This window comes from Sycon ciliatum, chromosome 1 (genome assembly GCF_964019385.1).
Source record: "Sycon ciliatum chromosome 1, ocSycCili1.1, whole genome shotgun sequence".
Classification (NCBI taxonomy): Eukaryota; Metazoa; Porifera; class Calcarea; order Leucosolenida; family Sycettidae; genus Sycon; species Sycon ciliatum.
This window is the reverse complement of record NC_088643.1, coordinates 11411212-11431040: the sequence shown is the minus strand read 5'-3', so window position 1 is coordinate 11431040 and position 19829 is coordinate 11411212. Positions and strand designations below refer to the sequence as shown.

The window sequence follows — 19829 nt, the reverse complement described above, 5'->3', positions numbered from 1 at the left end:
GGTATTTCTTGCTTGCCAAACGAATGCTAGCAGTGCTGCTAGATTTCAATACTGGAGTAAAATATGATGTGTATCTCAAGGGTAATAGCACGAACTTGTATGTACAGGGTATGGCTGACACTGCTATGGCAATATACATTGCAGTATAAACATTTGTAGAGTAGAGTTTTCCAGGTTTAACTGACATACCGGTAACTATTCTGTACAGTAGCTAGTGTAAAAACAGTAGGTGAGAGTAGACATGAACACATTCAGTAAAACTGATACCACAGTAGACTGGACTAGACAGTACATGTAGTTCAGTTGATCATTATATCTACATAGTAACACAACACTGTGTGTGTCATAGACAATCTGTATACATCATGTCTATACAAGTGATGTCACAGTGTTGTGATCAATGACAGGTAGTGTGCTGTTGGAGTATCTCTTACTGCAGTAGCTGCTTGAAATCAGTGATCCCTGTCCAGTGCTGTCACTTTCACCAATCTCAACTGCTAAACACTATCCAGTAGAGATCTTCAGAAGCTCAGCTAGCCCTGTAGAATGTACAATGGCGAGAGTGCACATACACGCACACACACACACGCGCCCAAACACACACCACCACACCCGCACACATACCAAACAACACACACAGGCAGAATCAACCATATACTTGAAGCTCTGGACATAGAATGCGTCTTATGGATTGCATGCTTTGGTGATATAATTAAGAATGAAGTCATTGTTATAATAATCATGACTCATAATGACATCATGACTGGAATCTACAGGCAGTGTTTGCACACAATCTAAATAACCGATCAAGCTGTAAAAGAGGTGACAGTATAACAGGATACGTTGCACACATACTATAGAAGCGACATTCCCTGACACATTCTGCCATTTGTTTTCCCCATGTACACCCCCCCCCCCCCCACACACACACACACACATACCCACCCCTTGTCCATTCACACACGCACGCACACACCCACACACACACACACACACACACTCCGGGTCGCTAATCCTCGTATACACAATCATGCAGTTCATGTGTTTTTCATTGAGCGAGACGAAGACGAGAAGAGGCATGAGTGTTTGTGACGGGATAAGTGACTTTGCCTTTAGAATCGACTCTGGCAATTTCGACATTTTTATTGGAACTGGTCTGTTTCACTAGTCACAGGTTGACACGGTGCAAGACCAATTTGAGTGGCAGCAGGGTATGGTGAGTGAATACGACCAGCTCACAAACTGGCCAGAGAGATAGGCAGTGAGGTGAGCAAGTGTGCATTCGCTCGACAAAAGGATGTTTGCCAACATAAGTGCCCATACATGCATCCACACACACACACACACACACACACACACACACACACACACACACACACACACACACACACACACGCACGGGTGCACGTGCTCTCAAACACATACACACTGTGAAAGACTCCTGCCTGTTCTATAAACCCATCGTTACAATGTCACATTGGCCCTAGAAGGGGTCATACAGAGGGACAGTAGAAATATACCGTGTGGGATCCTACAGAAAATCAACGGTCTTGTGCGAGTACACCCCTCCCCCCCCCCCCCCCCTCCCCCTCCCTCTACTGTTGGTCCTGCCATGGACTCATCGGTAGTCCACTCGTAATACTGAATCACTACCATACAAGTACAAGTAAAGCCCCCCCCCCTCCTCCCTCCCACACACACACATACACATACACACATCCACACACACAAACGCACACACATCCACACATACACTCACAAACAAACACACGCACGCACAGTCTTCAGTCTGTCTCACTGAGCCGATGTTACCGTGTAATACGAATGGGCAATACATCGAGGTAGTGCGAAAATATGGCGTGATGATATTACGGATGATCAAAAGTATGCTTCACATACCTCCTCTCCAATCCCCCCCACCCACCCATACACACATCAGCACGCCCCCCCCCCCCCCCCACACACACACATACCCGCAACCCCCCCCCCCCTCCCCCCTCCCTGCTGGTCCTGCGATGGACTCTCGGTAGTTCACTCGTAATACTGATGAACTACCAGACAAGTACAGACCCCATGCACATGCACATGCACACACACACCCAACACACACACACACACACACACACACACACACATGCACACACATACACACCCATACACTCAACACACACACACACACACACACACACACACCAGCACCCCCCCCCCCCCCACACACACACACCTCTATCCCCGCCCCCCCCCCCCCCACACCGGCACTGCCCCCCCCCCCCCCACACACACACACCTGCCCCCCCCCCCCCCACCCCGAAACGTTTACACGCAGACTGAGCCGTAATTTTCTCACGATACCAAGGCACTAACAAACCAGTTCATCACACAGCACTCACAATCTGTCATGTCAGTTGATGATAACACTCTAACTTACTGTAGTATGCGATGTCTGAGTGCTGCCAGCATAGCACAGTGTTGGTTGTGTTCACTTAGGTGCTCATCAGTTTGACGATGTTTGCCACACAGGTAAGCCATGTCACAACGAGGACATGCCTCGATGTTGTCAAGGTCATAGCAGACAAAACATGCTGCTACACGTGGACACCATTCCAGTAGTGCAATGTGGTGATCATTGCTCACTAGGCCTCTCTTGGATTGATGACGTAGGGCAGCAATGAGAGAGTAGTATAGTAGAGACAGGTCTCCAGGTTGTGGTGGAAAGTACACAATTCCAGACACTGAGAGACCAGTTGCACACTTGCTTGGCAGGCAAGCACCGAGATCCTTAACAAGTGACTTCAACGCTGGGAAGAGTGTGGAACTAACATCAGTCGCAAAGAGAGTATTCTAGAGCAAAGCACACAACAAAGAAAAGTGTAGAAAAGAAAGTAACTTAACTAAGGCCAGTACACTCGAAACAGAGAACGTCATGCACAATAATAACAAATCAGACTGATATAGCGGAAAGCAACACATTCCATTTCCATAGTTTACAATGTTCAAAATTATCACATTCCCCTCTGTGTTCTTGAAGAAATCAACCTTAGAGAGACAGACACTATACAGTAGATAATTACTGAGTACACTGGTTTGCAATACAATGTTCCATTCAGAGTGGAATGTGGTTGGAAAACAGTTATGGTAACCTGAATTGTGAACACTGCACTACCAGCTTACCTCAATCCTGATCAGTGCTCTAGCTGTTAGAATACAAGACTGCATCACTTCCACATCAGGTACCTTGTTCTGGCTACAGTTGTTAATCAGTGCTGTTGTGTGATCTGCTGGATTTGAGCCATTACACCATCTCCTGACATAGTCCATCACAATGTTGTAGGGATGCTGTGCTGGTAGAGTGAGACCCAATGGAGTTGTGTGTGTCCTTCCATTTACTACCAAGGATATGTACATGATGTTGTACATAGCACCCACGTACATGTCCAGTAGTGTGGTTACTGTGTCATTATCCATGGAGTGCAGGTGCTGTTGTAACCGAAGAGCAGACACAGTAGTGTGGTCGTCATGGGTATTGACCGTGCGGCTGATAGCAGTTGGTACATGTTTCCACTTGCACAGTGGTATACCCTGTGTTGTAATCAATGATGGTGAAATAAGCCACTCACTGCTACAGGAACCTGACATGACCTTGCCCAGGATCACACGAATGCACTGTTGCAGAACGTTGTACATTGAAGCACATGAAGGAACTGCACCATCCTGTGATAGGAAGTTGGATGAGATTACTCTCTCAGCAAGGTCTTCTACCACCTGTACATTGGGTATATTACTCTCTCAGCAAGGTCTTCTACCACCTGTACATTGGGTATATCCTTGTTTAGCAGAGTGGAACAACACAGTTGAATGAGTTTCAGGGCATATTCAGTGACACCTGTTGCAAGACCCATTCTCAGTGTTGTTGTAACACGCTGGTATACCACCTGCAGACGGGATAGTGTTTCCTGGCTCAGTTCAACCTGTCCTTCTCTGCTGTCGATGACCAGAGACATGGATACCCTGCATGACTCCAGAGAAAGTTGAAACAAAGGTAGCTGCAGCTGTGACTCCACTCCAGTCGGTTCTTGTTCAGATTTCTCCAGGAGCATTTGGGTTCTGGAATCCAAACTCTCAAAAGTGACATTAGAATCTGCAATGCTTGGATGGAGAGTATAATGCAGGACCGAGTTGCAAATGCTGTCAGCTTGTACAGATAGCGGTGCTTTGTCCAATCTTCGTATCCTGTCCCCAAACTCTTCAGCAAATACTGATCTCCCAAACAAGGCCAATAGGATACCCGCCCACTTTGTTAATCCAGAGAAAGGAAGCAAGTCATCACCAGACAAAACATCAACAACAGACAACGCCATCCGAATATTCACTTTTTCCTGAAGCAATTGGGAACTCCAATACACTGCTTTGTCTGCACCACAACCTCTAGAGTCATCAGCTTCCTTCACAAAGCCAAGGAAATGCTTGCACATTCGCCGTTGGTACACACGTCGCTTGTCTTCAGGGCATTGGTAATGACCAAACTCGGCGATGAATGGTTGAAGTGAGTAGCGGTTCAGATACGGATTGTAATCCAGGAAACAAATCTTGATCAAAGGATCAAACCGTACAAGATGAACCACATTGGCCTTAGTGTCAGCCAATCCCACCATCACACAAGCACATTTAGATGAGAATGAGGAGCGCAGTTGAGAGAGAGCATGGAATGATTCCTTGTCATCATGTTGTAATGTGTTGTATGCTAATTCCAACAGCTTCAGGATTCGATGATTTGGTTTCAGACCATCATTGTTGAACACATCGAGACCAAGGTCTTGGAATAACGACAACAACATGGTTGGAGTTAATCGACCACCTTGTAGAAGACCAGCTGTAATGCGTACAGCAAGTGGAACATTTCCACAACGATCCACTAACCTCTGTGCATCTTCAATGCTCACACTACCTTCAACACATAGGCCATGGAGAAGACCAACAGCACAAACCTTTGTCAGACCATCAAGACGGTGTTGTTGTAGTTTAAACTGGGCAGCGTGTAGGTCAAAGTAAACACGACTTGTCAGTAGGACATTAACGTTGTGTTGTTGTCGCAGAAGTTGCTCCACAACATCTTGCAGCTGGAAATCTTTAGCAGCACCAGCCTGGATAGCATCCTCAGCATTATCCAGAATACATAACATGTGTTGTTTGCTACCATCATCACCCATGCCATCAGTTGATTTCGTTGCCTTGCCAGTAGTCTCGGCTGAAACAGGGTTTGTTTCGAGTCTGTTTTGAATCATTGCCTGGACAGCGTCAACACCAGCTACACCGCGTAAGTCAAAGAACTCCACACGACAACCAGCACTGCGACATACATGTCCAACAGCAATGGCTACGGACGTCTTACCAAAACCAGCTGGTGCCACAAGACTCTGCACACGTGTAGATGATGACTTGGACTTTGTTGTGAGAATGTTGTGACTGATCTCTTTAACAATGTCATTCCTGCCAGTGAAGTGTCGGTCTTTGTCCGGTAGAGATGACTGGCTTGAAGTTGATGATCTTGTTGAATCCTGTGTTGTAGTCAATGTTGTATTGGATGTTGTACCCGTTCTAGTTGCATCGGCGGTTGTTTCAGCTGATGTTGTTTGTTTGAAGGTTCGCTCACATCTGTTGGACGTCCGTTGTTGGTCTGCCTGACAAGCTCCCACTGTGTGCTGCAATGGCTGTGTTTTCTGTTTGCCAACTGTTGTCATGGTGATACCTACAAAGGCAACAGAAAGTATGAATAAACCTGTTGTAAGTTTTGAAACTCTTTCAAAAGGGATGTATGATGTACTTCCTTTGTTAAGCGAGATGTTGTTGCATGTTTTTGCAGTTCCGTTAAAAGCATTTTATGGCTACAACACACTTCGCAGAGGGGAAAACAATGCGCATACGAGAGATAGTAGTTTATAGATGTCACACAGTTTGTTTCGAAGTGGTCCAGCTTCTCTCTTCATCTGAATTCGATGACAACTCATTCCCTGCATTGAGTCTGCTTCCTCGCTGACTCCCGTCTCCAGCGCTGACATACTGACAGCTCTTGCTCCGTAACCTTTAAAAGATGTCGAGAAAATATTTGATCGTACTTCTTTGCTTGAACTGTGTGCTTGATGATTTGCACGGTGCCACTGTCGGCAGTGTTTCTCTCCGCCGCTCTCCAGAATGCCATGGAAGGCGCCATGGCAAAACAAGCAAACATTTAATGCTTTTCATTTTGGCATCGGGGTTCTGCTGCCAGCATGTTTCCAAAGCCTGCAGAACTTCTGAGCTCCTTTCTGGTTTCCTTCGCCATCAGTGACACGTCTGTCTCCAGGCTGTAGAAGAATGCCAAGTCGTCCGCGTTGACATCGGGGTTTTGTCCCGGCTGAACAACAATCTGAATGTCGGGTCCCTTCGCTTTCCCTTGCGCTGCAAACGCACGTGCATTGAGTTTCATTGTGTGCGGACGCGGACCATCGTGCTGGTACAGCAGTGGCTGGCCGGCTTCTGTCCAGTTCTAGGCACTTCTTCATGCCACGCGGTCTTCCAAACTAATACTTACTTCCATTTTCCCAGCCCCGAATGTTCCATATGGTTGACACGTGCCAGCACCACAGGTCGTGGGAGGGGGGGGGAGGGGGGGGGGGGGGTAGATCACCAACATGTTTCCCTAAAATACCTATGGAAAGATCATAAAATCAAAATTTCTTAGTTCTGGTAGTGTTCTGCGCACTGAGCAATGACAGAGGGATAAGTTTACGTTGCAAGAATAACAGAGGGATACGTTTACGTTTGAGAATAACGCCCCGATTTCAAACAAGAATCCCGGGCTTATCTCGTACTAGTAGAGACGCTTTGCTGAGCAAAACTTTGCATGGATTACCGCGTCTGGACTTGCAAATATTTCTGCGAACGTTTGCGCGAAATTTGTATTTTGCATGATTTTCGTTCCAGGAAAACACGCGTGTACTCGCGCTTGTTTGAGAAGTCATCTTCATCCGATTATTTATTTTTGCAAGTGGCAGCACCCTGCGACGACAACTCTTTGACTACGTTGTCCATGACCGGACACCCACAGACAAACGGGTTTGCCTGTGCCGTAATCCGGCGCATCAACACCTGAAAATCAAGAAAACAGGGATCATTGATATAACCGACTCTGAAAAGACGACCAGGGTAGGAGATCGGACATGGTTCCGGAGATTAAGCAACACGGGCTGCCATATGGGAAAGCTAGCACTGGCGAACCAAGCCAAGAGTGTATCTACTGGATTGTGAAAGATGATGCACCAAACATTGCATGAGCGTGGTTCACCAATAGTCACTGGTCCGTGATCAGCGAAAATTACTGCGATAATTTGTTTCGTGTTTCCTTCAACTTTCGCGTTCACAGCTGCGAACGTTCGTGCGAAGTTGCTTCTCGCGACGTCAATCGAATATTTACACGAACGTTCGCTCAGCAAAACCTCTCTAGTGGTTGTTGTAGAACTCTACAATAAGTAACAAAGTCATGTTCCACTGATAGCGGATTTTCCACAATGGTGTTGATGACCATCTTGACTTAGTGAGATCTTTTGGAGGTCATTGAATAATGGCTGGTAGCCTTGGGCTTAGTATTTCCAGGGAAAAGTTCAAATTTATAACTGCCGCCAAAGTACCTTGCAATCTTCGCTCGCCAACAACTACTGTACTAAGTCGCAGTTGAACATTTTGTATGGAAAGTGGTATTCTCTGGAATGCTGCACTATAGCTGCGGCATAGCAATGAGAAAAACTGACTCCGACTAATGCAATGTTTGCGATTTTGAAGTAATTGAAGTTTGGAAAATGAAAGCCTGAGCAGTCACAGAAAGCAATTCAAGTATGGAAGTTTCCGTCCAGCACTGCACTATTTGGTGCATAGATGCGCGTGCGAACTGAAGTGCTTAATTGCATGAAGTGCATGACAATACAGTGTGTGCACATGCATGCCGTGTGCATGCATGTGCTGCACGGCATGCATGCCGGGTTTGCCTGCTTGCACAACTCACATGCTTTCACCGTCACAGCTTCTACAGTGTGCGCTCGATTCACTCGATTTTTACGTCCACCACCGGGAAATCGCTGTGGGCTGGCTTCTGTGATAATGTTCCTTCTACTGCAATAATGTGCGAGGCTAAATGTTCTAGAATCCTCTTCTTTTAGACTAATTCGAGGCTGCTGAACACGAAAATTGGGTGTACCCGCTGCCGGGACCGTGTTTGCCTCTGGTCGAGATCAGTACTTCTCTATGCCTCTGTGCAAACCGCGGCTCCACCTTTTTTGTTCAGGCATGGCATGTGTGGCATCAATGGAAAGGCAATGACCTCAGCTACCTAAAATAGCATCGACAAGGGAGTACTGGCCACGGGATCAGATAGAAGCGGGGTCAAAGTCAGGCCAAAGAGATCTCACGCGGGGCCCCATTTAACCCTTTATGTAGGAACTGTACAACTTTCGATCCCCTGGGATTGAAACTTTTCAAAATTTCAATCAATCGGAACTCAGTCATTCCTGGGTTATTTCCAAAAACTAACATAGTATGTACGTCGAAGAGAAAACCCTCAGCTGTCCATTAAACACCACCAAAGTTGAACACATTGCAGTAAAAGTATAGCAACAACATACCTGTTCGGGACAAAATGGAGAGCATTTCCTTGCTCTTGTCCACATACCCAAGTTCCTCAATGACAACACAGAGATCACGATACGTGTTTAGGCCACCAGCTTTGAGCAACTGGATGAGCTTCTCATTATGATCAGATATTCCATCCCGGGACAGAATTCTCTTTAGTCTCTCTATTGATGCGCTGTCAGTTATGAGATGTTTCTTGATCACCATCCGTCGCAGTAGATCTGCGTCAACTTTGTTCAACCATGGTTGAATGTCACACACAAACCTTTCCAGGTCAAACGGATTGTCTGTTGCGAAAGCAGCAAAATACAGAAGGCGCAGATGACACATGAACACACAACTGCACACAACTGCATGTCAAGAGACAAATAAAAATGGAATTGCACAACAACGATAATACATGGAAAGGAATTTGAGTGGACACACCCATTCCAAAAGCGCTGCACATCCGAACAAGTTCCGCTATTTTACAACGTTTCGGCACTTGGCCATCGTCAGGTGATAAGAACAATGGACACACACACACACACACACACACTCACACACACACACACACACACACACACACACACTCACGCACTCTCGTGCGCACACACACACACATGTACACACACACACACACACACACATTCCCAGAACCGCACATCGGAGCGCTTCAGCGATTGTTTCAATGGACAGCTGGGAGTTTTCTTTTCGACCTACATACCTTATTGTTTGAAAATAACCCAGAAATGACTGAGTTACGATCGATTGAAATCTTAAAAAGTTTCGATCCCAGGGGATCGAAAGTTGTACAGTCCGTACACAAAGGGTAAAAATGTACACGCGGGTTGTGACTGCAGTTTTCACCTGACCCAGGCTGGAACTGAACTCCCTAGCAATAATCTAGTGACCCATTTGTTGCGCAACGGGTCTAAAGTGAAAGACTTTTCATGGCTTATTTATGTTGTTCTTTAGTTTTATTGTGTAGTGGTTTAGTCTTGACTTTGTTGCATTGTTTTTGGTTGCATGTGCAGTCTTCTGTACATGGTGTATACATTTTGCTGCCGCAACGTTTGTCCTTTTCTTTAGTTATCAGTTTTGCCTCGTCGTGTCCGGTCTTCTTGTCTGTCCATCTCCGTCTTGTCAAGAAATTATGTAGAACTTTTAGTTCAGCTGCGCTGTTGTGTGTGGCGAGTCGGATGGGCGGGGCCCCTGACGCCTGGAGAAGATGTGCTGGTGCACGAAATTGGCGATCATGCCAGGATTGTCAGGGAGACGAGGAACTTGCAGGAACTCCGGTGCGAAGGAAAACGCATCGAGAACAAATAACCATAATGGCATTAGTACGTCTACGTCGTCGGGAGGCAGTTTGCACCGTGCACGCGTGGACGAGTGACCAACGAGGGAGCTGCGCCGTTGTCCGCAGTTGGTACCTGGGATTGTGTGACCTCCGAGGGAGCTGCTTGAGTCCGACGACAAGGACGGTGCGAAGGAAAACGCATCGAAATCAAATAACCATTTGTACGTCTACGTTGTTGGGAGGCAGTTTGCACCGTGCACGAGTGGACGAGTGACCAACGAAGGAAAACGCATCGAAATCAAATAACCCACGGTACGGTCGTCCACAGTGGAGGAACCCTGCAGGGCGCTGTTCTCGACGACAAGAAGAAGGACATGGAGGGTGCGAAGGAAAACGCATCGTGAACAAATAACCCGCCGTGAGTGTGAAGGAGTTTAGAAGGTGCTCCCGCTTTGATTTATTGTACAAGTTTGTAGTTTTGATTTGCTCGATTTGTTTGATCTGTACTCGATGTGTTGGTGCCTGGCCTGGTAATACGTCGGATGTATTGTTGGCTCTGTAGGTTTTCTTTGCGCCTGGCCTGGTGATGGGTCGGATGTTGACTGTAGTTTATTGCCTTGATTTGCTGATGCCTGGTGACAGTTCGGAAGCTACCTTCCGTTTGTATTTTCTGTTGGCCCATTGATTGTTCATTTGTTATTATTTATTTTGCCGTTTGTGAGTTTAGATTACCTATGCGTGCAGCATAGATTATACATGTAGTACAGTTTGCAGCCTCCTTGAGCCTTGAAAAGGCCTCTGCGGGGAGTATGTTGTGCAATGGGTCTAGAGTGAAAGACTTTTCATGGCTTACCGGAAAGTCGCGGATAAAAGCCGGGCTTATAAGCACATAAGCCGGTTTCTGCATCAGGCTTTAATGCAAACCAGGCTTGTATGCAAACCATGCTTATATGCACTACTGATATTTTTTGCCAGGCTTGTATTCACGTTTACTATGCACTGTACATAGTGCATGCACTCTTGACCTACACGATCCGCGCTTGCACAGAAGCCAGGCTTCTACGCGCGACAGGCTTATATGCATTTGACCCGTTTGATTTTCAGGCTTCTACCCGCGATGTGCTTGTATGCAAACACGGCTTTTATCCGCGACTTTATGGTATTTATGTTGTTCTTTAGTTTTATTGTGTAGTGGTTTAGTCTTGACTTTGTTGCATTGTTTTGGTTGCATGTGCAGTCTTCTGTACATGTATACACCATGGAACGCTTACGTCATCGTCGCGCGTGCAACATTATTTCGCGCGCATGCTCATATATGCTGCCGCAACATTTGTCCTATTCTTTAGTTATCAGTTTTGCGTCGTCGTGTCCGGTCTTCTTGTCTGTCCGTCTCCGTCTTGTCAAGAAATTATATAGAACTTTTAGTTCAGTTGCGCTGTTGTGTGTGGCGAGTCGGATAAGCGGGGAGGCTGGGCCCCTGATGCCTGGAGAAGATGTGCTGGTGCACAAAACCATGACAGTGCTTCACGCCGGTGGTACCTGTATTTCTTGTAGATCTACAGAATCGTCATGTAGATCTGGTTATATCCTCAGGACTGTCCATCTAAGGCCGTTATCACACTGCATTTGTTTGAGTCGCGTTTGCGTCTGCGTTTGCGTTTGAGACTGGAAAACGTAAGACGTGATAGCATACTATACTTGTGATTTTCAGCGTTTGCGTCAAAATCTGTGCACGCGGGAAAATACAAAAATGTGGGGAATCGATCTCCAGGTGGCCGTGGATGTTGAATTAATTATTTTCCCGAGATCGAGAAGTGTTCTGTTTCTGCTCCTATGTCCTTTGTCAGTGGTGCTGGGGGGAATGGGAGTCGATGGGAAGACTGCAGCCGTTGCGTTGCCGGCCTGTGTTGAGGTGGCAGTTCCGTTGTTGAGGCACATCGTCCAGCTAGGCTAGCCGTCGCCAACTAGTCAGCGCAACCTCAGCCACGAGCTTGCATCAGCTCCATGCCTCGCGAATCCAAAATCAATCAGTACAATGTCATGTAGTAGAAGTACCCTCGCCGGCCTCGGCAACTAGATGGAAATGAAGATTTGAAAAGCACACTTGAGAATCACTTGAAAACACTTAAAAACAATGCAGGAAGTGCTGCGATAAAGAAAGTCCGATCTGCGTTTGCGGAATTCGGTTTTGACCAACCCCCTCCCCCCCCCCCCCCCCCCGGTTTGCGTCTGCGTCTGCGGCTATGCGTCTGCGGCTGTGCGTCTGGGCTCGCGATAACGTCACGTGATGGCATTTCCTAGGCGACCGCCAAAAACCGAAGAAAACGCAGACGCAAGCGCGACTTTTGAACGCAGTGTGATAAGGGCCTAACTGAACCCACTGCATTCCCAGGGTCAGCTCTCAATACGATTGATGTGAATGCATAAACCAATAATTGATCTCTGTAAGCACTTCCCACTGCAAACAAGTAAGTACTGGCAGTGCTGCTCAATGAAATCCAGTCGCGTCACTCAAGTTTGTGCCTTGCACCATTTTGCAGCCCAATGTTTGCAGGTCTAGGGCTGCGCAACGCCCAGCATGTACTTGAGTGATGCTGTGACTGGATTTCATTGAGCAGTGCTGTACAAGTACATGTACTGTCGTGGACATGGAAATCCGGTCGATTGACCGGGGCCGGCGCCCTCAGCGCGTACAGAATGCTGCGTGCAGGGCACATGATTGTTGATCCTTTGCGACTAGCGCACTGCAGCGCATAAAATGCATGTGTGTACAGCTTATCCACGGCTGCATGGCCAGCACCCTGGGGCCGCTAGACGTGCGACTGGATTTCCATGTCCACAACAGTAGTTACTTGCATGTTCAACGAGTCCCCCCCCCCACCCCCTTCCACACACACACACACACACACACCTTCCTACGCCACTGTAGTCAATGTGAACACTTACCGGAGGACGGGTCACGTGTTGACTCACGATCTGCCGACATTGGCTTCGTTGGACGGTCAGTTTTCCCACTGGCAGTTGCTTTGCGTCGGTTCGCCATGGTACTGGCAATATGCGCCGCTACATGAGGCTGGCTGTGTTGAATCAAATTCAGGAATGTTTCCACCTGTTCGTCCGTTTTCGTTAGCATCAGCCTCACCACATACTTTGAAAGATGCCACTTCTCGTTTTCCTTTCCAGAGGCAGTAACGTATTCCTCCTCGCTGAGGACATCCTTCTCCAGCAGGTCTTCCAAGATCAGTGACACATCTAGATTGGATACCAAGTACTTGATGTTGTACCGCACACTGTCCGGCATTGCGCCGGCAGCAAAACCGTCACAACCAACCACTCCGTCAAGGCCTCACTCTGTCCACGCCGCCTGGCGTGAATCGTTCTGTCCACAGTGAACAATGGAGAACACCGCACACAACTACACGACCCTCACAAATCACCAGCACTGCAGCAACCGTCCGACAGAGAAAATGCACCGAGAAAAATAATGATGATCTACCGGTACGCGGTTCCGCGTCTACTGCTTGCATTGCATGTAGTCTTGTAGACCTGTCTGTATCAGTGTCGCGCATGCGCCTCGTCCCCTACTAGCCCTAGCTTTTTTTGTGTAGGTGATGGAGGACGATCGCGGCCTATCGAGGCGTTTGTTGGTAGGTCGGCATGGCAATGGTAGTAGTTGACTCGCTTTTCAAGTTTTCTCGCATTTGCTTCAGTTTCGCCCATTTACATTTTCGCCGAGCAACCGCGTACCTGTGAAGAAGGCTGATGTGGCCATTTGGTGATGGCGAGTTTCGGATGATCGTGGATGCAAGTCCAGGTCACGATACGACGAAGTCCGAAGTAGATCACTGGCTAGCTGGGGATGAGCCAAACCAAGCACCGATTGACAACTTGGAAAACCCATTCAAACAAATCCAGACGTGTGTGGATGTTCAACATCAACTCCGAGGCTGTCTGCTATGGTCTTGGTCAACTGGAGGTAGGTTTGCTGACCTACCGATGATGATGGCAACGGTGCTTGCGGACATGGATGCCAGAGTGATCAGATGGCTGGCAACAAAGTCATCACATCTGTGCTGTGCGGACTGGAACATACCGGGAACGTGTGAGTGTGAGTGATTGGCCAGAACAGTGTTCGTTACGAGTAGAAGATTACAACCTTGAACAGGTAACGACGGTGTTGGTGAAGGGAACGGCCGATATCTCCAACCTAACCTGGCAGCCGTACAAAGGCAGCATCATGATGGCCAGCTTGCCTGACGAGTTTATCACCGCTCAGTATCCAGAACCGTTCCAGCAATGAGTGATGATGGTGGAAACAAGGACAGGTGGCAAATGCCCAGCTGGAAGACATGTTATCACCAACGACCTGGTCCAGAACGGAGAAGGGGCAGCGTGTACGGTTGATTCGTACAGTGAGTGGTGTGACTGTCTAAATACACACGGAACTTTTACATCTACACATCTACATGTAGTTTAGTCAGGTTATCTTCACAAACACGGAAGGAGAATGTGGGAAAGGGTTAAATTTTGGGAGGAAGTTTGGAGGGTGGCCGCGGCATGTGACTGCAGTGTCTGCTCTAGGATTGTAGGACAGCCGGGTACACGTGTACCTTGTGGAGCCATTTCAACCGGGTTGGAGCCGGGTACACATGTACCTGGCGCTGTCTCACCAGCCGAGTCACATGCTTTAACTGGTTGGTTGGTTTATTTTAATTCGGACAATAAACGGGAACTAGGCCCAATGATATAAAGGAGAATGGATAAGCCGCATTTAGAAAAAAGAGGAGAGGAATTAGAAAATAATTAATTACGAAAGAAGAAGAAGTATCTGACACATACAAGCCATGCAGTCAGTCCTTTCAAAGTTCGAAAGTGTAAAGTACCAACCGGGTCACAGGTGACCCGGTACTATATTTTCAACCGGGTCCAAGCGCCGCCCAACCGGGTAGATTACCGGGCACTGGAGCAGACACTGGACTGATGCAGTGATGGTGATTGTGGACTACAAAATGACCTGTGTTGGTTGCAAAATCCAATTCGTGCCTACCATTCCCGTAAAAATGTCCGCTACATTGTGAGAAAAATGCTATCCCTGCAAGGAACTGGTGGGGGTTGCATTTCACATTTGAATTTTATCAGTATTTCGGAGTTGTCGCTCACGGAAATAAAATCTGAAGTAGGAAAGCCGCTCTCTCTCTCTCTCTCTCTCTCTCTCTCTCTCTCTCTCTCTCTCTCTCTCTCTCTCTCTCTCTCTCTCTCTCTCTCTCACACACACACACACACACACACACACACACACACATTCTCCCTCCCTCCCTCCCTCTCCCTCTCTCTCTCTCTCTCTTTCCCTTTCCTTCTCGCTTTTGCTTTGTGTTTCTCTAGGGCACTTCACATTTCCTTGTGGTATAAACACATCCACAAGGTTCACCACGAGTGGACCGCGCCGATCAGCATCTCTGGTCTGTACTGTCAACCGGTCGAGCATTACCTCTCAAACATATTGCCGGTAATGGCTGGTCCCGCCCTGCTCGGCTCTCACTGTATGCTGCTGCTGCTGTTGGCCTGCATCTCGCTGGCCTCCGTGTCCGTCGCACACTGTGGGGCGGCTTCCACTTGCCGTTCATGCCGTCCAACGAGTACCACGACTACCATCATGCAAAGTTAGTAGTGTAGTGTGTGCATTCTGCATTGATTGGTAGCTGTACTAATAAAACCCTGCACATACATAGGAGGCGGTGAATGCAAACATCTGACTTGAGCCCCCCCCCCCCCTGCTGTACCCCTAAAAGGAAATACTCCCTCCCCCCAAAAGAGAAAGTTCTGACTGCATGTATAAAGTCACGTGCTAACTTTTTGAAATTTGCACAGAGAAGAATACAGTCGTGGCCAAACAATCCAGCCAATGCACAGTACAGCTACCCGTGGCTGTACGGTCCATGGGTAGCATGCACTGCCACTGCTACCAGTAGCTGTACTGTGCATGGGCAGCATGCACTGCCACTGCTACCGGTAGCTGTACTGTGCATGGGTAGCATGCACTGCCACTGCTACCGGTAGCTGTACTGTGCATGGGCAGCATGCACTGCCACTGCTACCAGTAGCTGGACTGTGCATGGGTAGCATGCACTGCCACTGCTACCAGTAGCTGTACTGTGCATGGGTAGCATGCACTGCCACTGCTACCAGTAGCTGCACTGTGCATGGGTAGCATGCACTGCCACTGCTACCAGTAGCTGTACTGTGCATAGGTAGCATGCACTGCCACTGCTACCAGTAGCTGCACTGTGCATGGGTAGCATGCACTGCCACTGCTACCGGTAGCTGTACTGTGCATGGGCAGCATGCACAGTCACTGCTACCGGTAGCTGTACTGTGCATGGGTAGCATGCACTGCCACTGCTACCGGTAGCTGTACTGTGCATGGGCAGCATGCACAGTCACTGCTACCGGTAGCTGTACTGTGCATGGGTAGCATGCACTGCCACTGCTACCGGTAGCTGTACTGTGCATGGGTAGCATGCACTGCCACTGCTACCGGTAGCTGTACTGTGCATGGGTAGCATGCACTGCCACTGCTACCAGTAGCTGTACTGTGCATGGGTAGCATGCACTGCCACTGCTACCAGTAGCTGTACTGTGCATGGGTAGCATGCACTGCCACTGCTACCAGTAGCTGTACTGTGCATGGGCAGCATGCACTGCCACTGCTACCGGTAGCTGTACTGTGCATGGGCAGCATGCACTGCCACTGCTACCAGTAGCTGTACTGTGCATGGGTAGCATGCACTGCCCCTGCTAGTGCTAGTGTACTAGCCTAGTGCATGACTCATGCTCTGCCGCCGGGACTGCACTCTGCAGTGCACTGTCTGTGCTGTGCTCGACTTGACTGCAGCAGGCAGAGTGCAGAGCGGCGGACTGTTTTAGTTCAGTGCTATGCTGGTAGACCCTCTAATGACTGTAAATGCATGAATGCGATTGTGACAGGCACCATGCCACTGTACATGTATCCATGGCATTGGCTGGATTTTTTTGGTGACGACTGTATTACTCCCCCAGTCCCTGCCCCCAACAACAGAAAAAGAAATACTCCCTGTTTCCAGCAGTTCACTTGCAAACCAGTGTCATGGTTGTTGTCTCTTCTGACCATGAATGTTCTTATAGGTATTGTCTGATTCTGATCCAATGCACTACAATGCCCTCAGTTTGGTGTGTCTGCCATTCAATGATGCCGAGACCTCTGGTCAGTTGAGAATGGCAGACCTCACCAGCACTGTCTCACTGCTGACTCCATGCTAGCCCCATGTACTGCTGACTCCATGCTAGCCCCATGTACTGCTGACTCCATGCTAGCCCCATGTACTGCTGACTCCATGCTAGCCCCATGTACTGCTGACTCCATGCTAGCCCCATGTACTGCTGACTCCATGCTAGCCCCATGTACTGCTGACTCCATGCTAGCCCCATGTACTGCTGACTCCATGCTAGTCCCATGTACTGCTAACTCCATGCTAGCCCCATGTACTGCTGACTCCATGCTAGTCCCATGTACTGCTAACTCCATGCTAGCCCCATGTACTGCTGACTCCATGCTAGCCCCATGTACTGCTGACTCCATGCTAGCCCCATGTACTGCTGACTCCATGCTAGTCCCATGTACTGCTAACTCCATGCTAGCCCCATGTACTGCTGACTCCATGCTAGCCCCATGTACTGCTGACTCCATGCTAGCCCCATGTACTGCTGACTCCATGCTAGCCCCATGTACTGCTGACTCCATGCTAGCCCCATGTACTGCTGACTCCATGCTAGCCCCATGTACTGCTGACTCCATGCTAGCCCCATGTACTGCTGACTCCATGCTAGCCCCATGTACTGCTGACTCCATGCTAGCCCCATGTACTGCTGACTCCATGCTAGCCCCATGTACTGCTGACTCCATGCTAGCCCCATGTGCCTGCCGGTGAGTTTGTGTACCTCTTACAGTGCGTATCGGTTATAGCGTGGTCATGTAAAAGAATATACTGCCTACAAGAATGAACTCTCATGTTTTCATAATCATAACATGGGTTTCAAGTGCACATTTATTCCTACAAGCAATTTTGTCGGACAGCCGAATATATCGGTCCTAAAAATGGACTTTGTGTAGCAAAACACACCAGATTAGTACAAAGTATATCGCCTGTAGTAATAACATCTGTCCAATGCAGTTCTGATCCGACTAGCGTTGGGTCGTAGACTACGTAGTGCTGCAGATTCAACTATTGTGGTCATGTAACTCATGTTGCATAGCCACAATGGTCAGCCTATGAGGCTATGGGACTATGACCAGCCGCATGCACAGTAGCACTACATTGCATGTAGGATGATCTTCCTGACTCTGCGCACATGCACATGATATGTCACACTTGATTTTCAATATCGTGAGTAATAAATGAGCCGTCAGATGCAAAAAGGTACCTTATGACGTTTTGCTCGCAGTTGAGAAAATCGCGTTCGAAAAAGTATTTTCTGTGAATATGTGATCGATAGTCCGGATAGTTTTCAGGGTAACTCGGTGATGAATTGAGATTTTTGGACCTGGTTTTTTGCACGACACTCTCCTGGCCAGGTTGTATCTGAAACAATCGTTAACTCGATTTGGCCAAAAATGTCATAAGGTACCTTTTTGCATCTGACGGCTCAAATATCGGATATAAAAATAGAAAGTCGTTTTTCAAACACCCACGCTATAACTGATACCTACTGTATAATTGTGAAAACTGACATTATTTTTTTGTTTATGTTGGCTGCTGCTATGCAGGAATCTTTGATTTTCTGTATGGCACGGACAGTCGCTTCCGTAAATCAAAGTCGTACGAGCGCCACTCCATGCTACTTGGCACCACCCCAGCCAACGTTCTGATTCCGGACGAACCGAAGAAATGCCAGTAAAAAGGTCAAGTCGGCAGTGCATGTGCATGTGTGCATCCTCACTGCTGTTGCTAGTCTCCTCACAGTCCACCCTTGACCGTCCCATTCTCCAGTTTCAATGCTAGTATCATCACTACTCTACATGTATATGTATTTCAGCATATCCACCATCAATACTGGTCACATGACAAATTACACTTACCTACCCTCACTACTTCAAGTATGCCGCTGATAATATTATTTTTATTCACATAGCTATGGGTTTTTTTTGTGCCACATTCATTAGTGCCCTAGCTCGGCGCAATCTGTGTTCTATAATGGGTGGTTATCGACATCACACTGTTCAATCCACCAGACTTATCAGTGTCGACTCTCATAGCTAATGTGCATTTTTCCGAGCCATCACCAAGTTCTTTTTCTTTCTCAGCTAGGCCCGTTCACAGTTTGTTTCTATTTCAAGTTCCGTCCGTTCCACCATCCTTGAAGCATGGAGAGGGACTTTATTGTGAATATTTTGAAGTTTATTACAAGCAAAATATTGGCGATGACATCAGTACTACTTAATGGCTGTACCGCTATGACATCACAACTACTTAACGGCTGTACTGCTATGACATCACTACTACTTGCTCCCAAGTCACTCTTACTGTTTTCTGTACCCGACTACCGGTACTTAATTACGTCATTATTCAATATGCTTTATACTTGAAGTACTACGCTTACTTCATACAAAAGTTGCAGTATGAAGGCTGAAATCACATGCAGTCTAGGCGTGCCTGTACGATACCGGCATGCCGACACTGCAACTTGCTGTTGGCACCCCCCCCCCCCTCCCGCGCCCATTTTGAACACTGTGTGCCATTGTGCTCGTGGCAAATCTAAACTTTCTGCTCATCCTAATCCAGAGGGCTCAGACCCCGCCCCCGCAGACGTTTAATACATACTCTTGTGCCTGCCCATGAGCACGGCCAGTAGTGAT

At 47.8% G+C, this 19829-nt stretch overlaps 1 protein-coding gene across 1 annotated transcript; it reads right to left on the bottom strand.

The window, feature by feature from the left end:
• Nucleotides 1-202: 202 nt before the first annotated feature.
• Nucleotides 203-13382, bottom strand: LOC135813244 (uncharacterized). Its single transcript, XM_065326409.1, has 5 exons — nt 12887-13382; nt 8652-8945; nt 3172-5746; nt 2429-2841; nt 203-539 (listed from the first exon to the last, which is right to left on the bottom strand). The coding sequence occupies exons 1-3, from the start codon at nt 13239-13241 to the stop codon at nt 3756-3758; spliced, it is 2640 nt and encodes an 879-aa protein (XP_065182481.1). The 5' UTR covers nt 13242-13382; the 3' UTR covers nt 203-539; nt 2429-2841; nt 3172-3755.
• Between the last annotated feature and the right edge of the window lie 6447 nt (nt 13383-19829).